General features: G+C 35.9%; 5 protein-coding genes and 1 pseudogene across 5 annotated transcripts; 1 reads left to right on the forward strand and 5 right to left on the reverse strand.

The window, feature by feature from the left end:
- Positions 1-1,298: 1,298 nt before the first annotated feature.
- Positions 1,299-2,781, reverse strand: LOC125195884 (malonyl-coenzyme:anthocyanin 5-O-glucoside-6'''-O-malonyltransferase-like). Its single transcript, XM_048094159.2, has one exon. It carries the CDS (start codon positions 2,732-2,734, stop codon positions 1,361-1,363), a length of 1,374 nt encoding a protein of 457 aa, XP_047950116.1. The 5' UTR covers positions 2,735-2,781; the 3' UTR covers positions 1,299-1,360.
- A 2,855-nt stretch (positions 2,782-5,636) lies between these two features.
- On the reverse strand, positions 5,637-7,124 carry LOC125195882 (malonyl-coenzyme:anthocyanin 5-O-glucoside-6'''-O-malonyltransferase-like). Its single transcript, XM_048094158.2, has one exon. The coding sequence runs from the start codon at positions 7,062-7,064 to the stop codon at positions 5,691-5,693; it is 1,374 nt and encodes a 457-aa protein (XP_047950115.2). The 5' UTR covers positions 7,065-7,124; the 3' UTR covers positions 5,637-5,690.
- Positions 7,125-11,146: 4,022 nt separating this feature from the next.
- On the reverse strand, positions 11,147-12,362 carry LOC148929739 (malonyl-coenzyme:anthocyanin 5-O-glucoside-6'''-O-malonyltransferase-like; annotated as a pseudogene).
- A 566-nt stretch (positions 12,363-12,928) lies between these two features.
- On the reverse strand, positions 12,929-14,477 carry LOC125193377 (malonyl-coenzyme:anthocyanin 5-O-glucoside-6'''-O-malonyltransferase). Its single transcript, XM_048091152.2, has one exon. The coding sequence runs from the start codon at positions 14,449-14,451 to the stop codon at positions 13,078-13,080; it is 1,374 nt and encodes a 457-aa protein (XP_047947109.2). The 5' UTR covers positions 14,452-14,477; the 3' UTR covers positions 12,929-13,077.
- Positions 14,478-19,618: 5,141 nt separating this feature from the next.
- On the forward strand, positions 19,619-21,073 carry LOC125195946 (transcription factor MYB41-like). The gene is made up of 3 exons (XM_048094248.1): positions 19,619-19,797; positions 19,890-20,019; positions 20,414-21,073. The coding sequence occupies exons 1-3, from the start codon at positions 19,665-19,667 to the stop codon at positions 20,979-20,981; spliced, it is 831 nt and encodes a 276-aa protein (XP_047950205.1). The 5' UTR covers positions 19,619-19,664; the 3' UTR covers positions 20,982-21,073.
- An 837-nt stretch (positions 21,074-21,910) lies between these two features.
- Positions 21,911-22,952, reverse strand: LOC148929740 (homeobox-leucine zipper protein PROTODERMAL FACTOR 2-like). Its single transcript, XM_089057005.1, has 4 exons — positions 22,777-22,952; positions 22,567-22,684; positions 22,213-22,401; positions 21,911-22,021 (listed from the first exon to the last, which is right to left on the reverse strand). Exons 1-4 carry the CDS (start codon positions 22,950-22,952, stop codon positions 21,911-21,913), a joined length of 594 nt encoding a protein of 197 aa, XP_088913131.1.
- Positions 22,953-23,337: the final 385 nt, after the last annotated feature.

Below are 23,337 nucleotides of genomic sequence, written 5' to 3' on the forward strand. Positions count from 1 at the left end.
GCATGAGTTTTAAGAAATGTAAAGAAAAGTTGGTTGATAAAGTTAGTGGAATGTGGGACCCATTTTATTATATTGGTTTTATAATAAAATGTGAGTGAATTGAGTTAGTGGAATGTGGGACCTACTTACTATTTATGGTAAAAATGAAGTGTGACTCTTAATTGGGGACGGACCGAAATGGAAAAGTGTGACTCTTAATCGGGGACAGAGGGAGTAACTTTTTCCTCTCTCTTACTTTACTCTCTCTACTTTATTCACTTGATACTTTATTCTCTCTACCTTTTCCTCTCTCTTACTTTTTTATCTATTTATTTAACACACCCAATATTCATTTCTAAAATTCCGTGCTGAAAAGTTCCGCCTCAACTATAAAGAAACGGAGAGAGTACCATTTCCATGGGACCCACACGCTTCAATTCTATCAAGTTTTGGACATTAGTGATTTTTGGATTTATGTAATCATTTTAATATACTCAATAATTGAAAGATACTCTCTTCATTTTTCATAGTTTATGTTACTACTTTATATTTTCATTTCAAAAAATTTCTTTATAATTGAGATTTTCATTTATAATAATATTTAATTTTTTTATTTTTTATTTTATTCACTTTTTATTTCATTGTCAATTGGTCAAAGTTGAATTATATCGGCCACCTCTCTGTTCCTTATTAATAGAGATATTTCTTTTCATCACGAAATTTAATGTGTTAAATGAATGGTGGAAAAAATAAGAGAGAATAAAATAAGAGAGAAGAACATTTTGCCAAAAATAAAAATGACTCAATTAACTTTGAGCATTAGCCATACCTCTAATATGGTGACATCTAATGCTCCCTTATATATATAGGTTTTTTATTCATTTTTTTTCTACTTTCTTTTGTCTCTTTCTTTTCGATATTCCTATAATTCTTCTTTTTCTTTGATAGAAGTATTTTTTTTGTTAAAATTATTTTCCTACAACATCACTATATTCTCTCTTTACCAGCTATTTACACAAAAGATGAGTCATTGTTCATGAAAACTTGAACTTACCATTGAAAATCTGAATTTAAATTTAGATATTTGAGTTTTGTAATTGTAAACACAAATCTTATTGAACATAAAAATCAATATTGGTAATTTTTTGCAATTATGTCATTCTTTTGGGTGCGATGCAAAAGAATATTGTTTCATTAAAATAAATAGTAGTATTTTTTATGTAATTTTAATTATTAATTTTTATTTTTTTCTCATTTTCATTTTTTAATAAAACAACATTATTTTAAATTTTGTCAAAAAAAATCAACTATACACACAATAAAAATAAATATAGAAACTTATAATCAAATTTTAGCACCATTGCACCAACATTATTAGTACTCAAAATTTAAGACCCTCTTCAAAAATTGTTATAAAAGCTTCCAATCTCTTTCTTGGCAGCGAAATTCCGACCACCAAACCGCCTTCGGAATCCAACGAATTACACAACGACATTGAATACTTCTCCTCATCTATCGACAAAAACTCGAACCACCTCGCCTTTCCCCATCCGAAATCCGCATTCGAGAAATCAAACTTCGGCGAACCAGAAACTCCAAATTTACTCAACATCGCCAATTTCGACATATACGATGACCAACCATCCAAATCTCCAAAAAATATCTCTTTATTATTCACTCTGTTCTTGATCAAATCCGCAATCGCCTCCGCCGCCGCCACAAATCCTTCCTCCGCCGCCAACTTCTTATGCTCCACCACCGCCACCCCACCACCCACGCAGTTCCCGAAGTAATTCACCGGCACCGGCGGGTCAACCAGCGCGTTCGGCCGCCCCCTTCCGTCCGCCGGCAAAAGGAACGCCTCGATCCCATCCTCGTCCGCTGCCTCCCCGGCGGCGGCCGCGGATTTCACAACGGCACTCCACGTGTACGCCGCCGTGACGGCGAAAGTAGAGATGTAAACTAGGCCGGGCTTTTTCGACAAAACAACATCCTTGAGTTTTTTAATATCGGACCGATGGAGTGTGAACGAGGCCCTGACTCTGTTAGTAGGCACAGGCGAACTTGACTGAGTCATAGGAATATTCCTCATAGTGCTCCACATATTGTCGCTTATGCCCTTGATATCTCCAAATACAGATCTATCAAACAGCGGTAGCGATGAGCAGTTTTTAAACTGCTCACCGCTGCCGCGGTGATTCGCCTCAGCCCAGGCCGAGACGAATCGAAACACGGAACTCGCGTCGCCGAGGCAGTGGTGATTGCTGACCCCGATGCAGATCCCGCGGCCGGGGAAGAGCGTGGCCTGGAGCGCGATGAGAGGGGCAATTTTGTAATTTTCCTCCTCGGCCTTCATCGGCATCGGCGGGGAGAAATCGTAAAACTGATCGGAGTCTCGAGCGTGGCTTCTGGTGAGTTCGTCGAAGTCGCGGCGGGAGACAGCTATCGTGAGCGAGGCGGTGTCGCCGGAGAGGTAGCGGATTAGGGGGCGGAATTTGTCGGTGTCGAGAGGGAAGAGGAGGTTTCCGGCGACGAGGGGAAAGTGTTGGAGGGTGAGAGAGAGGGAGTGTTTGAGGTTCGGAACGATGGTGGAAGAGAATTCGGCCTCGGTGCAAGGGTGGTTGTAGAAGATAAGGCGGCGGATGGGGTGGAAATGGAGCCAGATGAGGTCGAAGAAGCAGAGGGGGAGGGTGAGGTCGGCGGCAGAGCCTGTCGGAGGAGGGATGCCGGTGGTTTCGAGCACGGTGGTGGACATGTTGAAAAGGTTTTGTTCAATTATTGGGCTTGGTATTGATTTTGAGGGTGGAATCTATGCCTATATATATATAATTAGGGATATAACTAATTTTAAAGTTACAAGCATGTATCTAATCTAATCTTGTGCTTTCACGTGCACAAAACATGCAATATTATAAATCTAAAATGCAATATACAATTGTAGAAATTATAAATAGATTTCAACAGATTGCATTTTAGTTATAAACAGATTGCAATTATTATTGTTGAGTTTTGCATTTTAAATATAGTCTGTTTAATTTGCATTATAGACAATTTATATTAAAATTCAAAATTTAACAATACAATTTGTAGAAATACATTTGCAGCCTCACAAATATATATTGCATTTTTGTGTTTACAATATTGCATGTTTCGTGCCACGTGGCAGCATGAGATTGAATGTATGTTGTGACTCTAATTAAGGATGCACCCTAAGAGCATCATTAACGCGACGGGGACGGGCCGCAACTCGCGAGTCCCGGCCCGAAATCAGCGTTGGAGGGGGGAGAGTCACGGCCCGGGACGGTCTCGGGGCCGCAGTTCCGTCCCTGGGCCGCTCCCGGTGTTCGGCCCGGCTCAGGGTTATATGCATCGGGACGGGACGCAAACCCCCAAAATTTTTATTTTTATTTTTATTTTTTGATTTTTTTGCCATTTTATTATATTCATTTCTTCAATATTCTTCAACCAATTTCTCCATTTCTATCCTCTAAATTATTTTAATATTTGTTCTAGGATGTAATTTTTATTTTCTAGGTCTTAATAATTTTTTTTTCTAGGATTTGTAAAAATTTTTCCTCGAATTTTTAATTTTATATTTTTCGACTGAACAATGAATTTTCTCGGTTTTAATTGTTCAACGTATTCTATTTTACGATTAAAATATGTTGTAGTTGTGAATAGTAATGAATGGTTGTGGCCTGAGTTGTGGCCCGAGTTGTGGCCTGCGGAGTTAATGGAGTTGTGGCCTAGAACCCCTGATTTGAGGGAATGATGACGTGGAGGGGACTTGCGGCCCAAATCCGGGACGGTGTTAAGGATGCTCTAGTGCCCCCCCTCCCGTGGTCCCATAAAAATAAGGATAGTTTGGAATAACATGAGAATTAATACATAATTATTAAAATAAAAGAGATAACAATAAAAAATAATTATAATATTATTAGTCGAGAAGGGAGGTAACCTTATTATTGAGAAAGAAGTTACCTAAAATGGCGGGCGATATTTTTCGCTGTGAATTGACGCAAATGACCTCCTCCAGTTCGGAAAATGGGGAAGGAGGAGCTCAATGTTGTATCATAAACCAGTTCTGGTGGAAGGAATGAATGCTGCTCATTACATCACTCGACAGTGTGGGCCGTCATTTATTTCAAGGGCAGATGAGATATGTCCCTTACACACTGATCACCATTATTGCACAGAAATACACACGTAGAAAATGTGCATGTGGAGGAGTTACGTGTAGAGTATCAATTGGATGATACAAGTAGGGATTTCAGTGTAGCACGAAATTCGTGGGCTGGCCCGAATAGTTCCCCAAATTTATAGAGTTAGGGCTGGAAATTTCTAGCCCGATAAAATAAAAATCCGATTAACCCGCAACCCATTAGGGCCAGACCCGAAAATCCGACGAACTGGCCCGAATAGCCCTCAAATTTATAGGGTTAGGGCTGAAAATTTCTAGTCGTATAAAATAAAAACCCGATTAGCTTGCACCCGATTAACCCGCAACCCGTTATAGCCAGGCCCGAAAACCCGATAAAATTTCTATTATTTTATTTTTTTACTCCTAATGTAGATAATTAAAGTAATAACTTTCAATGTAGATAATTAAAGTAATAACTTTCAATTTTATATTTAATATATAAATTATATGTTGAATTTTATTAGTATAATAATTAATAAATAAATTAAAAAACTTCAATTTCAATAAAAAAATGTTTAAATTTCTAAAATATGCATTAAAATTTCACTAACTATCTCAAATATTAGTATTTGGTCATGTTTATGATTGGGTTTAAGCATATGTCTCAAATTTATTATAATTAAATATTTTATATTTTATGAATATAACTAATTTTCATCATTATTTATTGGATTGATCGCATGTTAATCTTATCGATAGCAATCTGATGGGCTAGCATGAAACCCGAGCTTTTAGGGTTAGGGTTGAACTTTTATAAGCCGAAAGAAATCACAACCCGATTAGCCCGTACCCGATTGACCCGCAACCCGACTAGGGTTGGCGCGAAATCCGACGGGCCGACCCGATTGACATTCCTAGATACAAGACATAGATTTTTATATAAAATTAATAAAATATAGGAGATATATAAAGAAAAGGTGATTAAAATATTGTTAGTGGAGAGTGAGACTCATCTAATACGAGAGAAGACTTGCCAAAAATAGAAAGAGGCTATTTTTTCTTCCATTACTAAAAGATTATATTCATTCACCACTAACAATACTTATTTATTTTTTCTTTCTATTTCTTTTACTTTTTCAATAATGCATTAAAACTCATGTCCAACAAAAAACGCATACATTTGTGGGACGTGAATACTTACCATTGAAATAAGAATTTAAATTTAGATATTTGAGTTAGCAATAAATTATTGGGTCAGCTTTTCCACTCTTGAAATGCCTATAAATCAGCACGAGAAATAGTCACTTGATCCACTGATAAATTCCCTTCATCTAATAAAAAAAAAGAAATATGATTAGTACGAATAATTTTTTGCAACTATACCATTCTTGTAAACCACAATATTTTTGTGTAATTCAAAATAAGTGTTTTTCAAATATTTTTTTAATTTTTAATTGTTATTTTATTTTTCAATTTTATTTTAAATGCCATCAAAATAAATCATTTATACACGTAATAAAACTGAAACTAATAATCAAATTGTAAAACCAAAATTTTCACACAAGCATTCTTAAAATTTAAGGCCATCTTCAAAAATGGTCGCAAAAGCTTCCATTCTCTTTCTCGGTAGCGAAATTCCGACCACCAAACCGCCTTCGAAATCCGGCGAATTACACAACGACATGGAATACTTCTCCTCATCTATTGACAAAAACTCGAACCTCCTCGCCTTTCCCCATCCGAAATCCGCATTCGAGAAATCAAACTTCGGCGAACCGGAAACTCCAAATTTACTCAACCCCGCCAATTTCAACATCTCAGACAACAGATTTTCCAAATCATTCAAAAAATTCTCTTTATTATACACTCGGTTCTTGATCATATCCGCAATCGCCTCTGCTGCCGCCACAAATCCTTCCTCCGCCGCCAACTTCTTATGCTCCACCGTCGCCGCCACGGCGCCCAAGAAATTCCCGAAGTAATTCACCGGCACCGGCGGGTCGACCAGCGCGTTCAGCCGCCCCCTTCCGTCCACCGGCAAAAAGAGCACCTCGGTCCCATCCTCGTCCGCCGCCTCCCCTGCTGTGGCCGCGGATTTCACCACGGCACTCCACGTGTACGCCACCGAGACAGCGAGAGTAGAGATGTAAACTAGGCCAGGCTTTTTCGTCATAACAAAATCCTTGAGTTTTTTAATATCGGATTGACGGAGTGTGAACGCGGCCCTGACTCTGTTAGTAGGCACAGGCAAACTTGACTGAGTCAAGGGAATATTCCTCGTAGTGCTCCATAAATTGTCGCTTATGCCCTTGATATCTCCAAATACAGATCTATCAAAAAGCGGCGGCGATAAGCAGTTTAAAAACCGTCCATCTCCGCCGCTTTGATTCGTCTCGGCCCAGGCCGAGACGAATCGGAACACAGACCTCGCGTCGCCGAGGCAGTGGTGATTGCTCACCCCGATGCAGATCCCGCGGCCGGGGAAAAGCGTCGCCTGGAGGGCGATGAGAGGGGCAATTTTGTAATTTTCCTCCTCGGTTACCGGGGGCATCGGGGGGAGGAATTCGTAGAATTGATCGGAGTCTCGAGCGTGGCTTCCGGTGAGTTCGTCGAAGTCGTGGTGGGAGACGGCGATCGTGAGCGGGGCGGTGTCGCCGGATAGGTAGCGGATTAGGGGGCGGAATTTGTCGGTGTCGAGAGGGAAGAGGAGGTTTCCGGCGACAGGGGGAAAGTGTTGGAGGGTGAGAGAGAGGGAGTGTTTGAGGTTCGGAACGATGGAGGAGGAGAATTCGGCCTCGGTGCAAGGGTGGTTGTAGAAGATGAGGCGGCGGATGGGGTGGAAATGCAGCCACCCGATGTCGAAGAAGCAGAGCGGGACCGTCAGCTCGGCGGCGGAGCCGGGAGGAGGGGAGATGCCGGTGGTTTCGAGCACGGTGGTGGACATGGTGAAAAGGTTTTGTTCAATTATTGGGATTGGTATTTTTGTCTATATGTAGAATTATATCATTATATGTGTTCAAGATTTTTTTTTCGAAATTTAATGTATGGTTATAGGAATTACTTCCTCCATCTCCCATCAAAGCTAATCAATTTTAATTTTGGGTTATCCTACCATAAATAATTATTTAATTTCCTAATTTTTAATAAAAGAGTAACACTTTTACTTTTCTTACTTAGATTCTTTTTATTTTATTCTATTCTTTATGTTTCCTATTTTTATATTTTTTATATGGAAAATGTTTTAGAGACATAATGTCTCCAAGCCATAATCCTATAATGAGGTTAAATTAGTAATTGTGCATTAAATTTTATTTTTGGAGAAATTTATATTTTGTGTATATACTTTATTACCCTTACATTAATTTACTTAGTTATTTAAGGATATGGAACTAATAATGCAAGTATAATTTTGTTTTAACTATGTGAGACCTACACATTTGTGATGCATGGTTTTTTTAATATTTATTATTTTTTGTTACATTTATTTAAAGTCATATTTTATAATTTTAAATATTGTAATTTTATTAAATTAATAGTATGTTTAACAGGTGAATAAAAGACGTATCAAATTAGACCTTATTGACTTTAGATGAGATGATCGAATAATTATTCAAAAATAATTAGCACAATGAAGTATTAAATTATAGTAACTATATTATTTTATTATACAATTCAAATTTGAATAAGAAAAATGTTTTAATTTTTATTTTTTTCATATATTAAAATAATTGATTTCATTATTGTATATTTTAGAATATTTAAATAAAAGAACAAGCTATAAAAGAATGGTAGTACTACTATATTAAGTTATCGAATTATTTTATAGTTAAATATAATATTTTAGTTGTATAATGTGTTAATTAATACTACTGTAATGATAAATTTATAATCTGAATTAATATTTTAAAATCCATTTATAACTTTAATGCATGATTCAAATTTATCCCGAATTAATGCACATGCATTTAGATAATGTATTTAGTTTGATTTTAATTTTCCTTAATTGTAGATATCCATTTAATATGATATTAGAGTAAATTAGTCACAATATAAAATATAATTATATCAAAGTGATATAAGGGTATTATGGCATAGAGACATTATGTCTCTAAATCACTGCTCTTTTTATATTTTATTCTCTCTGCTTACTTAATGGAGTAAACCATCTGTGGTGGAAAAATGAATGCTGCCCATTATAGCACTCAACAGTGCAGGCCCTCAAGGGTTAATGATGATGTAGAAATGTGCATTGAAGGAGTTTTGGGTAATATTAATTGGATGGGATAGTTTGAAATTATAAAGTATGGACTAGAGTCACTAATCTATACATGTAGGTGAGGAGAGACCAATTGTAAAATATTGAGTTATATGTAGTCATATAATATCTCATCCGTTCCATTTTAGGAGTCTCATATGAATTTATTATGAGTTTTTAAAAATATAAAAGAAAATTAGAAAAAAAAATAATAGAATGCGATGCCTATTATCATTTATAAAATATTTAAACTCTAAATTCATATACTCCCTCCGTCCCCCATTACTTGACACGGTTTGACCCGGCACGAATTTTAAGAAATGTAATGGAAAGTGTGTTGAAAAAGTTGGTGGGATGTGGGTCCTACTTTTAAAGTATTAGTTTTATAATAAATGTGAGTAGGAATGAGTTAGTGGAATATAGGGTCCACTACCCAAAATGGAAAAAGTGAAGTGTGTCAAGTAATGGGGGACGAACCAAAATGGCAAACTGTGTCAAGTAATGGGGGATGGAGGGAGTAACATATATCAAATTAAAGATAATTTCACAAGATTCCAACGATATCATACATGCATATGTACCAGCGTCAAAATTTGAAAAAAAATTCAAATTTTTTAAATTTTTTCGTACAAACAAAAATGTCAACATACTGTATAAAATATGTCAATATAATACATGTAGAATGTCAGTATAAGCAATGGGTTAACATTCTTAAAGCATTGTGTTGACATTCTCAAAGCATTGAATTGATTTTTTCGGAACACTATATTGACATTTTCATCCAAAACCCTAATTTGGAGTTGCTTTTTTATCTTTTTCGATTTAATTCATAAAAACAAAAATTACATGTGGCAAATTGTAGACCACACGTTTTCTAAAATCATATGACCTTAAATTAGTTGTAATTAGCAATTAAATGATTAGTTAGCAATTGATCACTCCCCTACACCAACATTCTTAATATTTAAGGACATCTTCATAAATGGTTGCAAAAGATGGTCCCAAAAGCTTCCAGCCTTCCATTCTCTTTCTCGGTAGTGAAATTCCGACCCCCAAACCGCCTTCGAAATCCGGCGAATTACACAATGACATTGCATACTTCCTCATCCATCGAAAAAACCTCCAACCTCCTCGCCTTTCCCCATCCGAAATCCGCATTCGACAAATCGAATTTCGACGAACTGGAAACTCCAAATGTTCCCAACCTCGCCAATTTCGACATCTCCAATAACCAACCACCCAAATCTCCCAAAAAAATCTCTCTATTATTCACTCGGTTCTTGATCAAATCCGCAATCGCCTCCGCCGCCGCCACAAATCCTTCCTCCGCCGCCAACTTCTTATGCTCCACCGTCGCCACCCCGCAGCCCAAGCAATTCCCGAAGTAATTCACCGGTCGACCGGTGCGTTCGGCCGCAACCTTCTGGCGGAAGAAATGAATGCTGCTCAATACAACACTCAACAGTATGTGGGCCGTCATTTATTTCAAGGGCTGTTGAGATATCTCTTACACACTTAATGCATAGAAATAAACACGTAGAAAATGTGCATGTGGAGGAGTTAATATAAAATGGATAAAATATCATGGATATAAAAAGTAAAGGTGATTATAAAATATCATGGATATAAAAAGTAAAGGTGATTGAAATATTGTTAGTGAAGAGTGAAACTCATCTAATACGATAGAAGACTTGCGAAAAATAAAAAGAAGCTATTTTTTCTTTCATTAATAAGATGATATTCATTCTCTACTAATAATACTTTATTTATTTTTTCTTTCTGTTTCTTTTACTTTATTAATTATGCATTAAAACTCATGTCCAACAAAAGACGCATACTTATGTGGGACGTGGATACTTACCATTGAAATAAGAAATTAAATTTAGATATATGAGTTATATAAAATAGCATTTAATTCTTGCGCAAGATTTTCCACTTTTGAGATGCCTACAAATCAACATGAGAAATAGTCACTTGATCCACTAACAAATTCCCTTCATCTAATAACCAAAAAAAGAAATACTCCCGTTGTCTGCCATTAGGAGTCCCGGTCACTTTTGCGCACTCGTTTTGTAAAAATGATACTCCCTCCGTCCCAAGGAAGATGACCCCTTTCTTGGGCGGCACGAGATTTTATGCAACTTTATTTTGTGTGTTAAATGGAGAGAGTAAAGTAATAGAGAGGGATAAAGTAGAGATAAAGGGGTTTCCATTTTAAGTAATGGATCATCTTGGTTGGGACAAAACAAAAGGAAAGTGGGTCATCTTTAATGGGACGGGGGGAGTAATAAATAGTTAAATTGGAGAAATAGTAAAATAAGAGCGAGAATAATGTTGACCAGACTTTTCTCAACATTATTCTCCCACTTACTTTACCATTTCTCCACTTTAACTATTTAATATCATTTTTACAAAATGAGGGCGCAAAAGTGACCGAGAATCCTAATGGGGGACGGAGGAAGTAACTATTAGTACGAGTAATTTTTGCAACTATATCATTCTTGTAAACCACAATATTTTTGTGTTATTCAAAATAAGTATTTTTCAAAAAAAAAAATTAAATTTTAATAGTTATTTTTTATTTTTCAATTTTATTTATTTCGCTTTTTAGTAAAACAAAATTATTTTAAATGCCATCAAAATAAATCATTTATACACATAATAAAACTGAAACTAATAATCAACTTGTAAAAAATTAAATTTTTAATTAAATTTTTCACACTATTACATGGGATGGGATTCCCTGCTGTGCAAAATGGCCTAGCATATGATGTTGTGGTGATCCAAATCATTCATTTCTAAATGAAAATAAACAATACAAATATATAAAATTAATTTGTGGTGCAGATCACCACAAAATCCCCTGCTGTGGCATTTTGAACAGCAGGGGATCCCCGCCCCTATTACACACCAACATTCTTAAAACTTAAGGCCATCTTAAAAAATGGTCGCAAAAGCTTCCATTCTCTTTCTCGGTAGCGAAATTCCGACCACCAAACCGCCTTCGAAATCCGACGAATTATACAATGACATCGAATACTTCTCCTCATCCATCGACCAAACCTCCAACCTCCTCGCCTTTCCCCATCCGAAATCCGCATTCGAGAAATCGAATTTCGGTGAACCGGAAACTCCAAACGTACTCAACCTCGCCAATTTCGACATCTCCGAAAACCAACCACCCATATTTCCCAAAAAAATCTCTTTATTATTCACTCCGTTCTTGATCAAATCCGCAATCACCTCTGCCGCCGCCACAAATCCTTCCTCCACCGCCAACTTCTTATGCTCCACCGTCGGCGCCACGTTGCCCAAGCAATTCCCGAAGTAATTCTCCGGCACCAGCGGATCGACCAGCGCGTTCGGCCGCCCCCTTCCGTCCGCCGGCAAAAAGAGCACCTCGGTCCCATCCTCGTTCGGCGCTTCTCCGGCGGCGGCCGCAGATTTCACCATGGCACTCCACGTGTACGCCGCCGTGACGGCAAAAGTAGAGATGTAAACTAGGCCGGGCTTTTTCGACATAACACTATCCTTGAGTTTTTTAATATCAGATTGGTGGAGTGTGAACGCGGCCCTGACTAAACCTCTCTTTTTGGAAAAAGTTCTCTCTCACATGAATATAAAAATTATATTTTCTCTCTCCATTTAACACACAAAACCAAACCTCCTAAAATCTCGTGTCATCTCACAAGTGTGACATCTTTTGTGGGACGGAGTGAGTACACATTCTTAAAACATGTGCCCGACTAAATCGGGACTCCTAAAGCGGGACGAAGGGAGTATTAATTAAAATAGAGAGAAAGTTAAGTAAAAGAGAGAATAATAAAGATAATAGTTTTTTATCTATATTATTCTCTTTCTTATTTTACTTTTTCTCTAATTTAACTATTCCCTCCGTTCTTGAAAGTTTGTCCTATTTTTCTATTTTCGTCCGTCCCACAAAATTTGTCTCATTTCATGTTTTACCATTTTACTAGTGGATCTCATATTCCACTAACTCATTCATACTCACATTTATTATAAAACTACTCCCTTCGTCTCACTCAAGATGATACATTTTCCTTTTTAGTTTGTCTCAACTAAGATGACACATTTCCTTTTTTAGAAACTTTCTCTCTCCAATTAATACACTCAACCACTCTTTCTTACTCATATTAAAATATTCATCTTTCTTTCTTTCTCTATTTTAATACTTCCACCTATCTTTTCTCTCTCCAATTAAACACATTAACAATTACTCCTAAAATTTCGTGTCGACTAAGGAATGTGTCATCTTAGCCGGGACGGAGGGAGTAATATATAAAAATAGGACTCACATTCCACTAACCTTTTCAATTCACTTTCCATTATATTTTTTTAAGCTCGTGTCAGATCTAAGTGAGACAATATTTGAAAGACGGAGGGAGTAATTATTACTCCTATCATTTTACCAAAAAAATATGTGCATCTTTTATTTTGTCAATCATAAAAATATGAGTATTCAAATTATTAAAAGTCATGTCAAGTCATTGTTCATATACATTCATTTATTTACAACCAATTATCACAACTCATTATTATTTAAATACACTTTTCCTCAATTTTTTTTATTTAACAAAGTGTACATTATTCCATTGTTATTTCAAATATCAATATTTTTATGCAACGAGGAATATCGAATATAATTAAGATATTTAATTAATAACTATAAAATGATAATTATTCAAAGTTTCGAAATTCCATCAGCAAACACCTCTGCAAATGCCGCCATTCTCTCTCTCGGCAACGACAAACCCACCTCCAATCCGCCATCGAAATCGCTCGAGCTACACAGCGACATTGAGTAATTCTCTCCATCAATCGACAGCACCTCCAATTTCCTCGCCTTTCCCCATCCAAAATCCGCCTTCAACAGATCGAATCTCGGCGATCCGGAAACTCCGAGCACGCTCATCCCGAAGCATTTGAAGATCTCCGACATCCAATTCTCCGCTCCTCTCAAAATCTCATCTCTGTTCTTCAATTTCCCCTCGATCTCGGCGGCAATTGCCTCCGCCGCCGCCGCGAATCCGTCCTCCGCCGCCAGATCCCCGCGCTCCACCCGCGCCACCGCGCTGACGATGCAATTCCCGAAGTAATTCGCCGGTATCGGCGGATCCGTCCTCCCCCTGGAGTCGGCAGGTATGATGAAAAGCTCCGGCGCATTTTCATCGGATTTATCGCCGGATTTAACCATACAGCTCCAGACATACGCCGCGGCGGCGATAAACGACGACGCCGGCGATTTGGTGGCGGATTTCAGCTTCTCGATGGCGGATCTGCGGAGGAGGAATGTAGATCTGACTCTGTTCGTAGGCAGCGGAAACGACGCCGTTTTCAAAGGTATGTTACGCATTACTTTCCAGAAAATCGCGTCGATTTTGCTCGGATCGTTGATAAACGATCGATCGAAAATCGGAAGGGAGAGAGGATCGCTGTGATTGGATAAAAATCCTTCGTATCCTCCGATTCCGTTGATTTCGCCCCACGCGGAGATGAATCCGGCGATGGATCTGGCGTCGCCGAGGCAGTGGTGATTGGAGAATCCGACGCAGATTCCTTCGCCGGGGAAGAGAGTGATCTGAACCGCGAAAATGTTGATCAATTTCCAATCCGATTCCTCCTCGATCGGAGGAATCGGCGGGAGGAGATCGTAGAACTGATCGGCGTCGCGCGCGTGGTTGCCGGTGAGGGTGTCGAAGTCGGAATTGGACTCGGCGATCGTCACCGGGATGGAATCCCCGGGGGCGTAGCGGAGTTGGGGGAATTTTTCGGTGTGGGACGGGTAGAGGAGGTTGCCGGCGACGGGGAGGTAGTGTGTGAGAGTGAGGGAGAGGGATTGTTTGAGGTGTGGGACGATTGTGTGGAGGAATTGGGATTTGGAGGAAGGGTGGTGGTAGAAGAGGAGGCGGCGGACGGGGTGGTAGTGGAGCCATTTGATGTCGAAGAAGGAGAGGGGGATGGAGAGGGCGTTGGCCGCCGCGGGCGGCGGCGGAATGTGGCATGTTTCGAGGAGTGTTGTTGATGTCGTTGTCGTCGTCGTCGTCGTCGTCGTCATGGTGTTTTTTTGTTGGGGTTTGGTGGGAAGAGGTGGTGGTTTAAAGAGATGGTGGGCATTGGTGGTGGTGGTGGTGGTTTATCTGAGGTTTAAGGTACGGTGGTTGACACGAGGTGGTTGTGGCGAAGGAAGGAAGAAATGGTGGTTGAAACGAGGGAGGGAACTATATTTTTAAATTTCTACATGCATACATTTATGTCACAAAATATTTCAATTTCGAGTCTCCTGGTGATAGAGTGTATTTCAATGTCGAACTAATTTTAAAGATCAAACTAGAGGCTAAATATCAGTCTGCCATTTTTCTAATTTAGTGAATAAAATAAATCATTAAATGCTTTACTTCATTTTTAGATCGTTTTACTTCATTTTATACGAACTTCAATTTTAGATAGTTTTACTTGAAAGGCCGAACCAAATTGATCTTAAAATGAACTATGTGGTCTAATAATGAACTATGTTCTTGTTCGGCCTATATCACAACTCGTTCTTTGTTAATAGTCATTTTTTATTTCGTGCAATTCCAAGATAATCGAGTTGTTTCTATTTTGGAAAAAAAAAATCTTCATATGTTCATGATTAAGTGTAAAAAGTAAATTACTACTAGTTATTTTATTTGGGACGGACGAAAAGCAAACTTAAGGCACTTAATTAATCGGACGGAGGAAGTATTACAAAACAAAATATTGTACTCCCTCCGTCCCACAAAAGATGTCACACTTGTGGGACGGCACGAGATTTTAGGAGGTTTTATTTTGTGTGTTAAATGGAGAGAGAAAATATAATTTTTATATTTATGTGAGAGAGAAGTTTTTCCAAAAAGGAAAATATGATATCTTTTGTGGGACAAACTAAAAAAAAAAAAGTGTGATATCTTTTATGAGACAAAGGGAGGGAGTACTACTATTTCTAAGCAAAAATAGGGTTATGTCCCAATCTTGTGATTAATTAATATATGGGCTTGCTCTATGATGTGAGCATTTACATATGGGCTTTAGCATAATTTGGTCATGTTAACTTCAGTATAACTTGGGCTATAATATTACCCAGTTTTGATGCACAACAACAATATACTCCATATATGCATGTCATACTCCAAAATTGCAAATTATCACAATTGATTATATTTCATAACGGATTCAGAGGATCAAACTAAATACTTTTACATATTGATGATTAAATTAGATAATTCCATTTGCACCTTCTTCTTATTATAATTTTTTTATGTCAAATTTTCAACTACACAACACTTTGCCACCTCACTACATATATTTATAGCTTTAAGTCTTTAATATATCTTAATCCGTTAAATAATTGATCTTAATCACATTCTCAGATTTGGTTGTTTAGCAACAGAAACATACGGATAAGACTCCCTAATTTTTAAATCTAATTACCATACTTTACGCATACTGTCTCCATGCAGCCATACACGTATTTTGCATGCACTAATCTACGTAATTTATTCAACGGTTTATATAACAACATACTAATATAATAAGATTACTTTTTTATTCTTCGAATCGATGATAGTGGCGAAATAAAATCGAAAGGGGGGAATAAGTGAGTGAAATTTTATCAAATAAATAGTAGAGGAGAAATAAAATTTATTGACGGTCTCATCTAGATTTTTTCAGATGTCATATTCAATACAATTTCACTCAAATTAGATCAGTTGGAAACTGAAAAAAAAAATATGACAAATTTCATGATTTTTAAAGTTAATTTGTTTTCACATTTTATCAATATAGTACTCCTCCCGGCCCAGTTTTATAGTCACATTTTACCATAAAAGTTCGTCCCACATTTATAGTCACATTTAGAATTTTCATATTTGGACATAAAATTTTATCCCATTATTCACTAAAATTACACCCTAATACCATTATCAACACAAAAATAAACCAAACCAAAAATAAAAAACCAAAAAGTAAAAAAGGGACCCACCTTCAACCAATTCACTTCATTTATTACACACTCTGTCATCTCACTTCATTTATTACATACTCCACCATCTCACTCCTCCATCTCACTTCATTTATTACACACTCCACCACCTCATTTCATTAATTACACACTCCACCAATTCCTTAAAATCTGAGCCATAACTAAATGTAATTATAAATCTGGGACGGAGGGAGTATAAAATTTTAAAACTTGAGTAACAAAATTTTAGAATTTGACTTGATTATGTCATAGTGAAAGATTAAAATTATCTATACATGTTTAAAAAAAAAATAGTAATAATTTTTAACTTGTTTTTAATTTATAGTAATATGAAAACATAAATAGTTACTTTAGATGGAAGTAAATCACGAAACTAAGACAAGGAAGATTCGTTGTATTAAGATTAATGTCTTTGACTTTGGAGCTACCGAAAGTACAATTGATGAGAGAGTAATATTATAAAATTGTTTGACCAAAAGCTTCTAATTTGAGGATCAAAATGTATTTTGTTAGCTAAGAGTTTGATGAAAACAGTTACCTAACGGATTTCAATTGCCTTACTTGTGATTCATCCAAATCATGGGAGTTTAGCATTGTGAGAATGTGAGTGTTAATGTTTTTCTAGATATAATAATTAAAACTACATATTAATAGCAACAATAAGAGTATACTCTTCATCTCAAGATAATAGAACCTTTTTTGGCATGAAGATTAAGAAATAGACATTTCTTGAGATATATATTACTAATCATAAACATGTAAATCATGGAGAAACAATTTGATTTCGAATTTCCTTCAAATTATCAGGAATGTTCATCTGATTTCGAATTTCAAATAATACAAGAAGTAGTAACTGAGGTACTCTCGTCGATTCTTTCCAGAATTTATATAATTGGCCTCTAGACTCGGTGTTTTTTGTTTAATTTGAACAAGTCCGAAAATCTGAAATTTGAAAGAGCATAAATTTTAACCTATTTGAAATATTTGAAAATCTGAATTCAAAAATCTAAACTTAACAAATTGAAAAGTAATTTTTTTAATAGAAAGATTTAAATAAAATATTGTATAAAAATATATTCATGAAAGTTTGATACAGTCAAACCACACACATTTAATACAAGAATAATAGTACACAAATATGTATAAAACACACTTACGTGGGTGTATATGTGTGGCTACACACTGTATATTTTTGAGTAATTTTAATTATTTTGGAAATAGTGAAAATAAAAAATTAGGATGGCTGTTGACATGAAACATGATTAGAAGATGTACGTGGCCACACAGACTGCCCCAATTTGGAAACATGGATTTTGTAGCAGGTAAACACGTGTTAGCATCAAACTCAAAATAGAAAATCACAAAAACAAAAAATAATTATTAATCATGGATAATATAATTTATTTTCTTTGTAAACACGACGACGTCACTCATTCAATGATCTACCTAATTAAATCAAATTTTAGTATACAATATTTTCATTTTCTTCTGCATTTGTCTGTGAGAGCCACGCTAAAGATTTTATGACTATATATCTTTTACACCAAATAGTTAATAATATATTTGTAATTAATCTCATGCATTTAACATTAATTTCTTTTGAGTACTTCCAATTTAATGAGAGAAATTAAATAAGATCATAGGAGAAACAACTAAAGAAATGATAATGTATAGATGACTCGAAAGTGCGACAGTTTAGCCCGGACCACTCCAACCCTTCGTGTTGATCAGGTTCACTTTTATTTTTCGTATGTCATCCATTATTAACGATGACCGTTACACTGACTATGCTTTCAATTTATATTTGGTTACTTGAAAAAGGAGTTCAAGATTTTCAAAATTGTGCCTTGCTCTTGTAAATCTAATGCTAGAAAAGTTAAAGAGGAGTGTTTTATGTTTAAAAGCAATTGCAGAAAAATAAGACATAATTGCTTATAATTGGGTAGGGGGTGTAACAACCATACCCACCAATCACCCTAATTTTCATGTCATAGGTCAAATACACTTTTTTTGCTGCCATTTGTCCCTACCTATATTTACATAATCTTTTCATCTTTGGATCATCATTCATCAAGATATTCAATCATACTATACTTTTGTAAGATGGAATTATAATCAAATTTTTAGGAGCACTTTTTTTGTACTTTCGTGGAGAGAAAATAGTTTATTGATTTGTTTTTGCTACCATTATCAATCATTAGATTCATATATTCATCATGTGAAATTGAAAAAAAGGGACAAATAGTCCTTCATATATGAAAAAGAACAAAGTAATGTGGACTTCATCAATTAATTACTAGCATTAATTGACCAGATAGAAACAATGTCAACATAAAAACAAAATTAGATGGAGTAATAGAAACGACATCCGGCCAATTTTCTCAAGTGTTCAGACTATGTAAAAACCAAATTAATTAATTACCTATTCATAGGCACTTGTTTGTCAAACTAAAATAGACTTTATACCCTAATATATACTCACTTCCCAAAATACTTTTCAAGAATGTGACCATCATCTTAGAGTGACAGATTCATAAAATTATGCATCATTGCATACAACCAAGAGTTGTTCAATAAGTCGCCTTCAATATTACTTCCTTCGTCCGCCATTTATAGTCTCATTTTGAATCGGCATGAGTTTTAAGAAATTATTAGACTTAGTAAAGAAAAATAGAAAATGAGCTAGTGGAATATTGACCCCTGTTTTATATATTGGTTTCTGTAATAAAATGTGAGTGTAATAACTTAAGTGGAATGGTAGCGTCCATTTAGTTAAAATGGAAAAAAGGTAAATGAAATTTTAAATCGTAGACAACCAAAAATAGCAAAATGAGTCATTATTTCACGAGTGGAGGAAGTATTTCATAGTTCAGACTTAGTGTAAAAGTGTATCATGAGTCTGCAGATCAAACAATTGAGTTTTTCAATAGCACCTATGGCCAACCATAGGGTCAGTCGACCCCACTCGACCCCACCTATATGCGTAACTGCCGTACAACACACAAGAGAGAGAAAAAGTTGTACCATAATTTGCAAGAATTTTACCCTCATCACCTTGAGATATAACAACACACAAGAGAGAGATAGATAATGGACGGCGCCAATCACATTGACTTCAATCCATTTACCACACTGTTCCATTTACTTTCTATAAATAGAAGATGTTTGTGATCACTTTCTTAACAATATCACACTTTTTCTTACAAAACATCATATTCTTCTCCCAAAATCTGTGCAAAACTAATCATATTTCTTCTCACTCATCAAGAATGGGAAGATCACCTTGCTGCGACAAAAATGGCCTCAAGAAGGGGCCGTGGACGCCCGAAGAAGACGAGAAGCTCAGTCGATACATCCACGCCCACGGTGCCGGAAATTGGAGAAATCTTCCCAAAAATGCTGGTATCATATATTTAGATCATAGTATTAGTATCAATACATACATATTAGTATGTGATTGGATTAAATAAACAATATATATGCATATGTTATAGGTCTTGAAAGATGTGGGAAGAGTTGTAGGCTGCGTTGGATTAATTACTTGAGGCCAGATATCAAAAGAGGAAGATTTTCATTTGAAGAAGAAGAAACTATAATCCAACTTCATAGTGTTCTTGGCAACAAGTAAGATTCATTTCTAATCATCATTTTTCAATTATTTAAAAAATTAATACTCTCTCTCCTTCCTATTATAATTGTCATGTTGTATAAACAAAAAAGGTTCTACACATAAAGTTGCTTATATCTATCGAGCCCTATTATTTTACATATGAAATGCAGTTTTCTTAATATTCGTGCCGAAAAGTAACATCTTACTTTTACTGGTAATAAACATCGATCGTTACTTCACTAAAATTATGCACTTTCTATTTTTAATAAATACTTATATTGAGACTCATTCTACACTCATCTCTTTCACGAAAAAAAATTATTATTTGTGGATGGTACGAGTTTTAAATAATTAGCTTAATTTTACATTTTAGACCACTAAAATTATTTTCTCTTATGATTTATCTAGATGGTCGGCGATTGCCGAGCGTCTGCCCGGGAGAACAGACAACGAGATAAAAAACTACTGGAACACCCACGTCCGGAAGCGTCTGCTCCGGACGGGGATCGACCCAGTGACCCACGCGCCTCGTCTCGACATGCTCGACCTCTCGTCGCTCCTCACCTCGCCGCAGCTCAACCTGGCGAGCCTCCTCCGCCTCCAGACGCTCCTAAACCCGGAGGCGCTGAGGCTCGCCATGAGCCTCGCATCGAGCCACGGCGGCGGCGGCGGCGCTCAGCTCCTACAAAATCAACCACAAGCGGCGGTCCAACCTAATCACTTTGAAAACATTGTTGATCAACAAATTCCACCAAATCCAATCAACAATGATTCGTTTCAATGTCAACAAATGGTTCAAGACAATTTGATGGGGGCAAATTTGTCACAAAACTCGAGTTTCGAAAATGTTAATTTGGATTCATTTTCTCTCAATAGATCTCCTTCGATTATCAATGGAGGAGGAGAAGATGAGAGAGAGAGATTCTGCAGTGATTTGTTGAGATTTGAGAGTTTGAATTTTGAAGATTTCATGTAAAATTTGTTTTTTTTTAATCTAGTGTTGTTATTGATTTAGTTGGGGAATTCTTTTGTAATTTCTATATGTATACTACTATTTTTTATGTTTTTTTAATATATTTTTTCATGTTCAATTTCAATTTAGGTGAATATTAACAGGTGTGAATTCTCAGTTTAACTAAGTGCTTTTTTTCTTTTTAATTTTGTTTTTTTAGGTTGAGCCGAATTGCTATTTCAAAGGCCTTTTCGTTTTTTGAGAAATGAAAAACTCGTGTTCTTTATACAATATTAAAAAGTTGAGTTTTGTCTTTATATTAGTTTTTGTTTTGTAATTAAAAACTTACATTTAAAATACAAAGAAATGTGGATTTCTGATATCATTTGATATTGTGACTTACTCCCTCCGTCTGTAAATTGCAGTCTTATTTAATCATGACATGAATTTTAAAAATGATTAAGAAAAATGGGTGAAAGTAATTAGTGAAATTATGAGTCTCACTTGTATATATTAGTTTTAAATAAAATATGAGTGGAATGAGTTAGTGGAATTTGAGGTCTTTTTACTATTTATAGTAATAATGAACTGGAAATTTTATTCGCAGATGGACCAAAATTGGAAAACGAGACTCGTATATGCGAACGAAGGGAGTATTAGCTTTTTCTCCTCTATATTAATATTAATTGATGTTGAAAGAATTGCCGACTTTATATCGATAGTCATAACGTTGCATATCCTCTATAATAGTAGTAACCAATAAAGTCCAATACATAAGATGAAAAATATGGCCACTAATAGAAATTGCGTTCTTTTTTCTACGCATAATCATTTTTATTGAAACAAAATACCATACTTAAGATAAAAGGTTGACAACATTCTCTCAACATTACACATTTTCTTGAGATAGCTCTCAAAATTATACATAATGTATATATAAAACTCAAATTATTTTAATTCTTTTCAATATTGGTTGATTCATCTACCGATGCCGGAGTACGAGCCTGGATGTGAGCAAACGGCTTCCCAACATAACCCGCCGCCACCGCTGAAATGCGGTCAATCTGCATGACATGTATCGATGAAGTGAAACACTAAATTTATAAGAAAATGACAAAATATTTTCAATTATACATGTATGAGACTATTTAGGTTTTGTCACTAATTATTTTATCATTCGGAAAACTACTTGGTGGTTTGAGATTTTTGGATTACGAAAAAAAAAATCATTCGGAAAACTAATTGATCAATTTACCTCCTCTCTTAGTCGAGCATTCTCCATCCTGAGCTGACGCTCATCGAGAGACACATCGCTAATAGAGGCCATGCGACCACAAGCAGGGCAGCTCGCGTTGCTAAGCGCTTCTTTGTATCTCATGTTTTCAGCCCTAAGCCTCTCATTTTCGGCCCTAAGATGCCGGTTTTGCTCCCGCTCATGTTTCGACTGCATATATTTAAAAATATTTAGAGCCACACCCTTCTTCGGGCTTGCGAAAATTATTATTTTTAATATAACTTTTATTATAGTAATTTTTTGATTGAACATATATAAATTATTATTTATAATTAATAGTAAAATTAATTAGAAAAATAATAGTAATAAATTTACCTTCATTTGAGTACGCTTATTTTGGAACCAAAATTTAATCTGCAACGGCTCCAACCTTAATGCCAAACTAAGTTCATTTCTTTGCTTGGCGTCAGGATGAGGACATTCTTTGAAAAAACTACAAAAAATATTAATTCGATTTAAATATTACCACCAAAATTTTAAAATAATAACAAAATTTCAATAAAAAAATGAAAACTAAAAAATTACGCTTCCATTGCATGAATCTGATGCATGGTGTGGCGATGGTAGCGCTTCCTCTTGTTTTGGCGATTTTCGGTCGAGTTGAGGTCGACAATGTCGTCACCACTAGACTTGTCGTCGACCTCTTCGCCGTTGATCCTGCGATCTTCCTCCCCTTCGGAAAAGTTTGATTTTGAGTCCATCCTTTCCTGTGCTACATATGTTAGTCGATTAATTAAGAGTTAATTGCCTGTAAATTCACGAACTATACCTAAATATTTTATTCGATAAAGAATTTTATGATGAAATGTATATTTCCGTGCTATATTATAACAATCAAATTTCAATAATGAAGAGACATGTAGAATGAAACAACTTATGAATTCTGATCATAAAAAATACTCACTTTTGAAGAGGTAAAGAAGAAACTACAAAGAGGAAATAAAAGTGATTGCAAGCGACAGAATTTATTGACAAAATTAGTAGAAATTGAGAAATTTTAATAAATAGAGGAGTGAGACAATTGTAAAGTGGAAAATAGAAAAATTAGGAAAATAAATCTATATTATAGAGCATAAATTATAAAAA

The sequence above is a fragment of the Salvia hispanica genome, chromosome 4 (genome assembly GCF_029641045.1).
Source record: "Salvia hispanica isolate PSC_SH4W2 chromosome 4, Shi_PSC_v1, whole genome shotgun sequence".
Classification (NCBI taxonomy): domain Eukaryota; kingdom Viridiplantae; phylum Streptophyta; class Magnoliopsida; order Lamiales; family Lamiaceae; genus Salvia; species Salvia hispanica.

Excerpts from the sequence above, each read along its gene's own strand:
- LOC125195884 (XM_048094159.2), bottom strand. The coding sequence starts at position 2,734 with ATGTCCACCACCGTGCTCGAAACCACCGGCATCCCTCCTCCGACAGGC.
- LOC125195882 (XM_048094158.2), bottom strand. The coding sequence starts at position 7,064 with ATGTCCACCACCGTGCTCGAAACCACCGGCATCTCCCCTCCTCCCGGC.
- LOC125195946 (XM_048094248.1), top strand. The coding sequence starts at position 19,665 with ATGGGAAGATCACCTTGCTGCGACAAAAATGGCCTCAAGAAGGGGCCG. Across the intron at positions 19,798-19,889 it reads AAATCTTCCCAAAAATGCTG|GTCTTGAAAGATGTGGGAAG; the intron begins GTATCATATATT and ends CATATGTTATAG. Across the intron at positions 20,020-20,413 it reads CATAGTGTTCTTGGCAACAA|ATGGTCGGCGATTGCCGAGC; the intron begins GTAAGATTCATT and ends TGATTTATCTAG.
- LOC125193377 (XM_048091152.2), bottom strand. The coding sequence starts at position 14,451 with ATGACGACGACGACGACGACGACGACAACGACATCAACAACACTCCTC.
- LOC148929740 (XM_089057005.1), bottom strand. The coding sequence starts at position 22,952 with ATGGACTCAAAATCAAACTTTTCCGAAGGGGAGGAAGATCGCAGGATC. Across the intron at positions 22,685-22,776 it reads CAGATTCATGCAATGGAAGC|TTTTTTCAAAGAATGTCCTC; the intron begins GTAATTTTTTAG and ends TATTTTTTGTAG. Across the intron at positions 22,022-22,212 it reads ATGCTCGACTAAGAGAGGAG|ATTGACCGCATTTCAGCGGT; the intron begins GTAAATTGATCA and ends CATGTCATGCAG.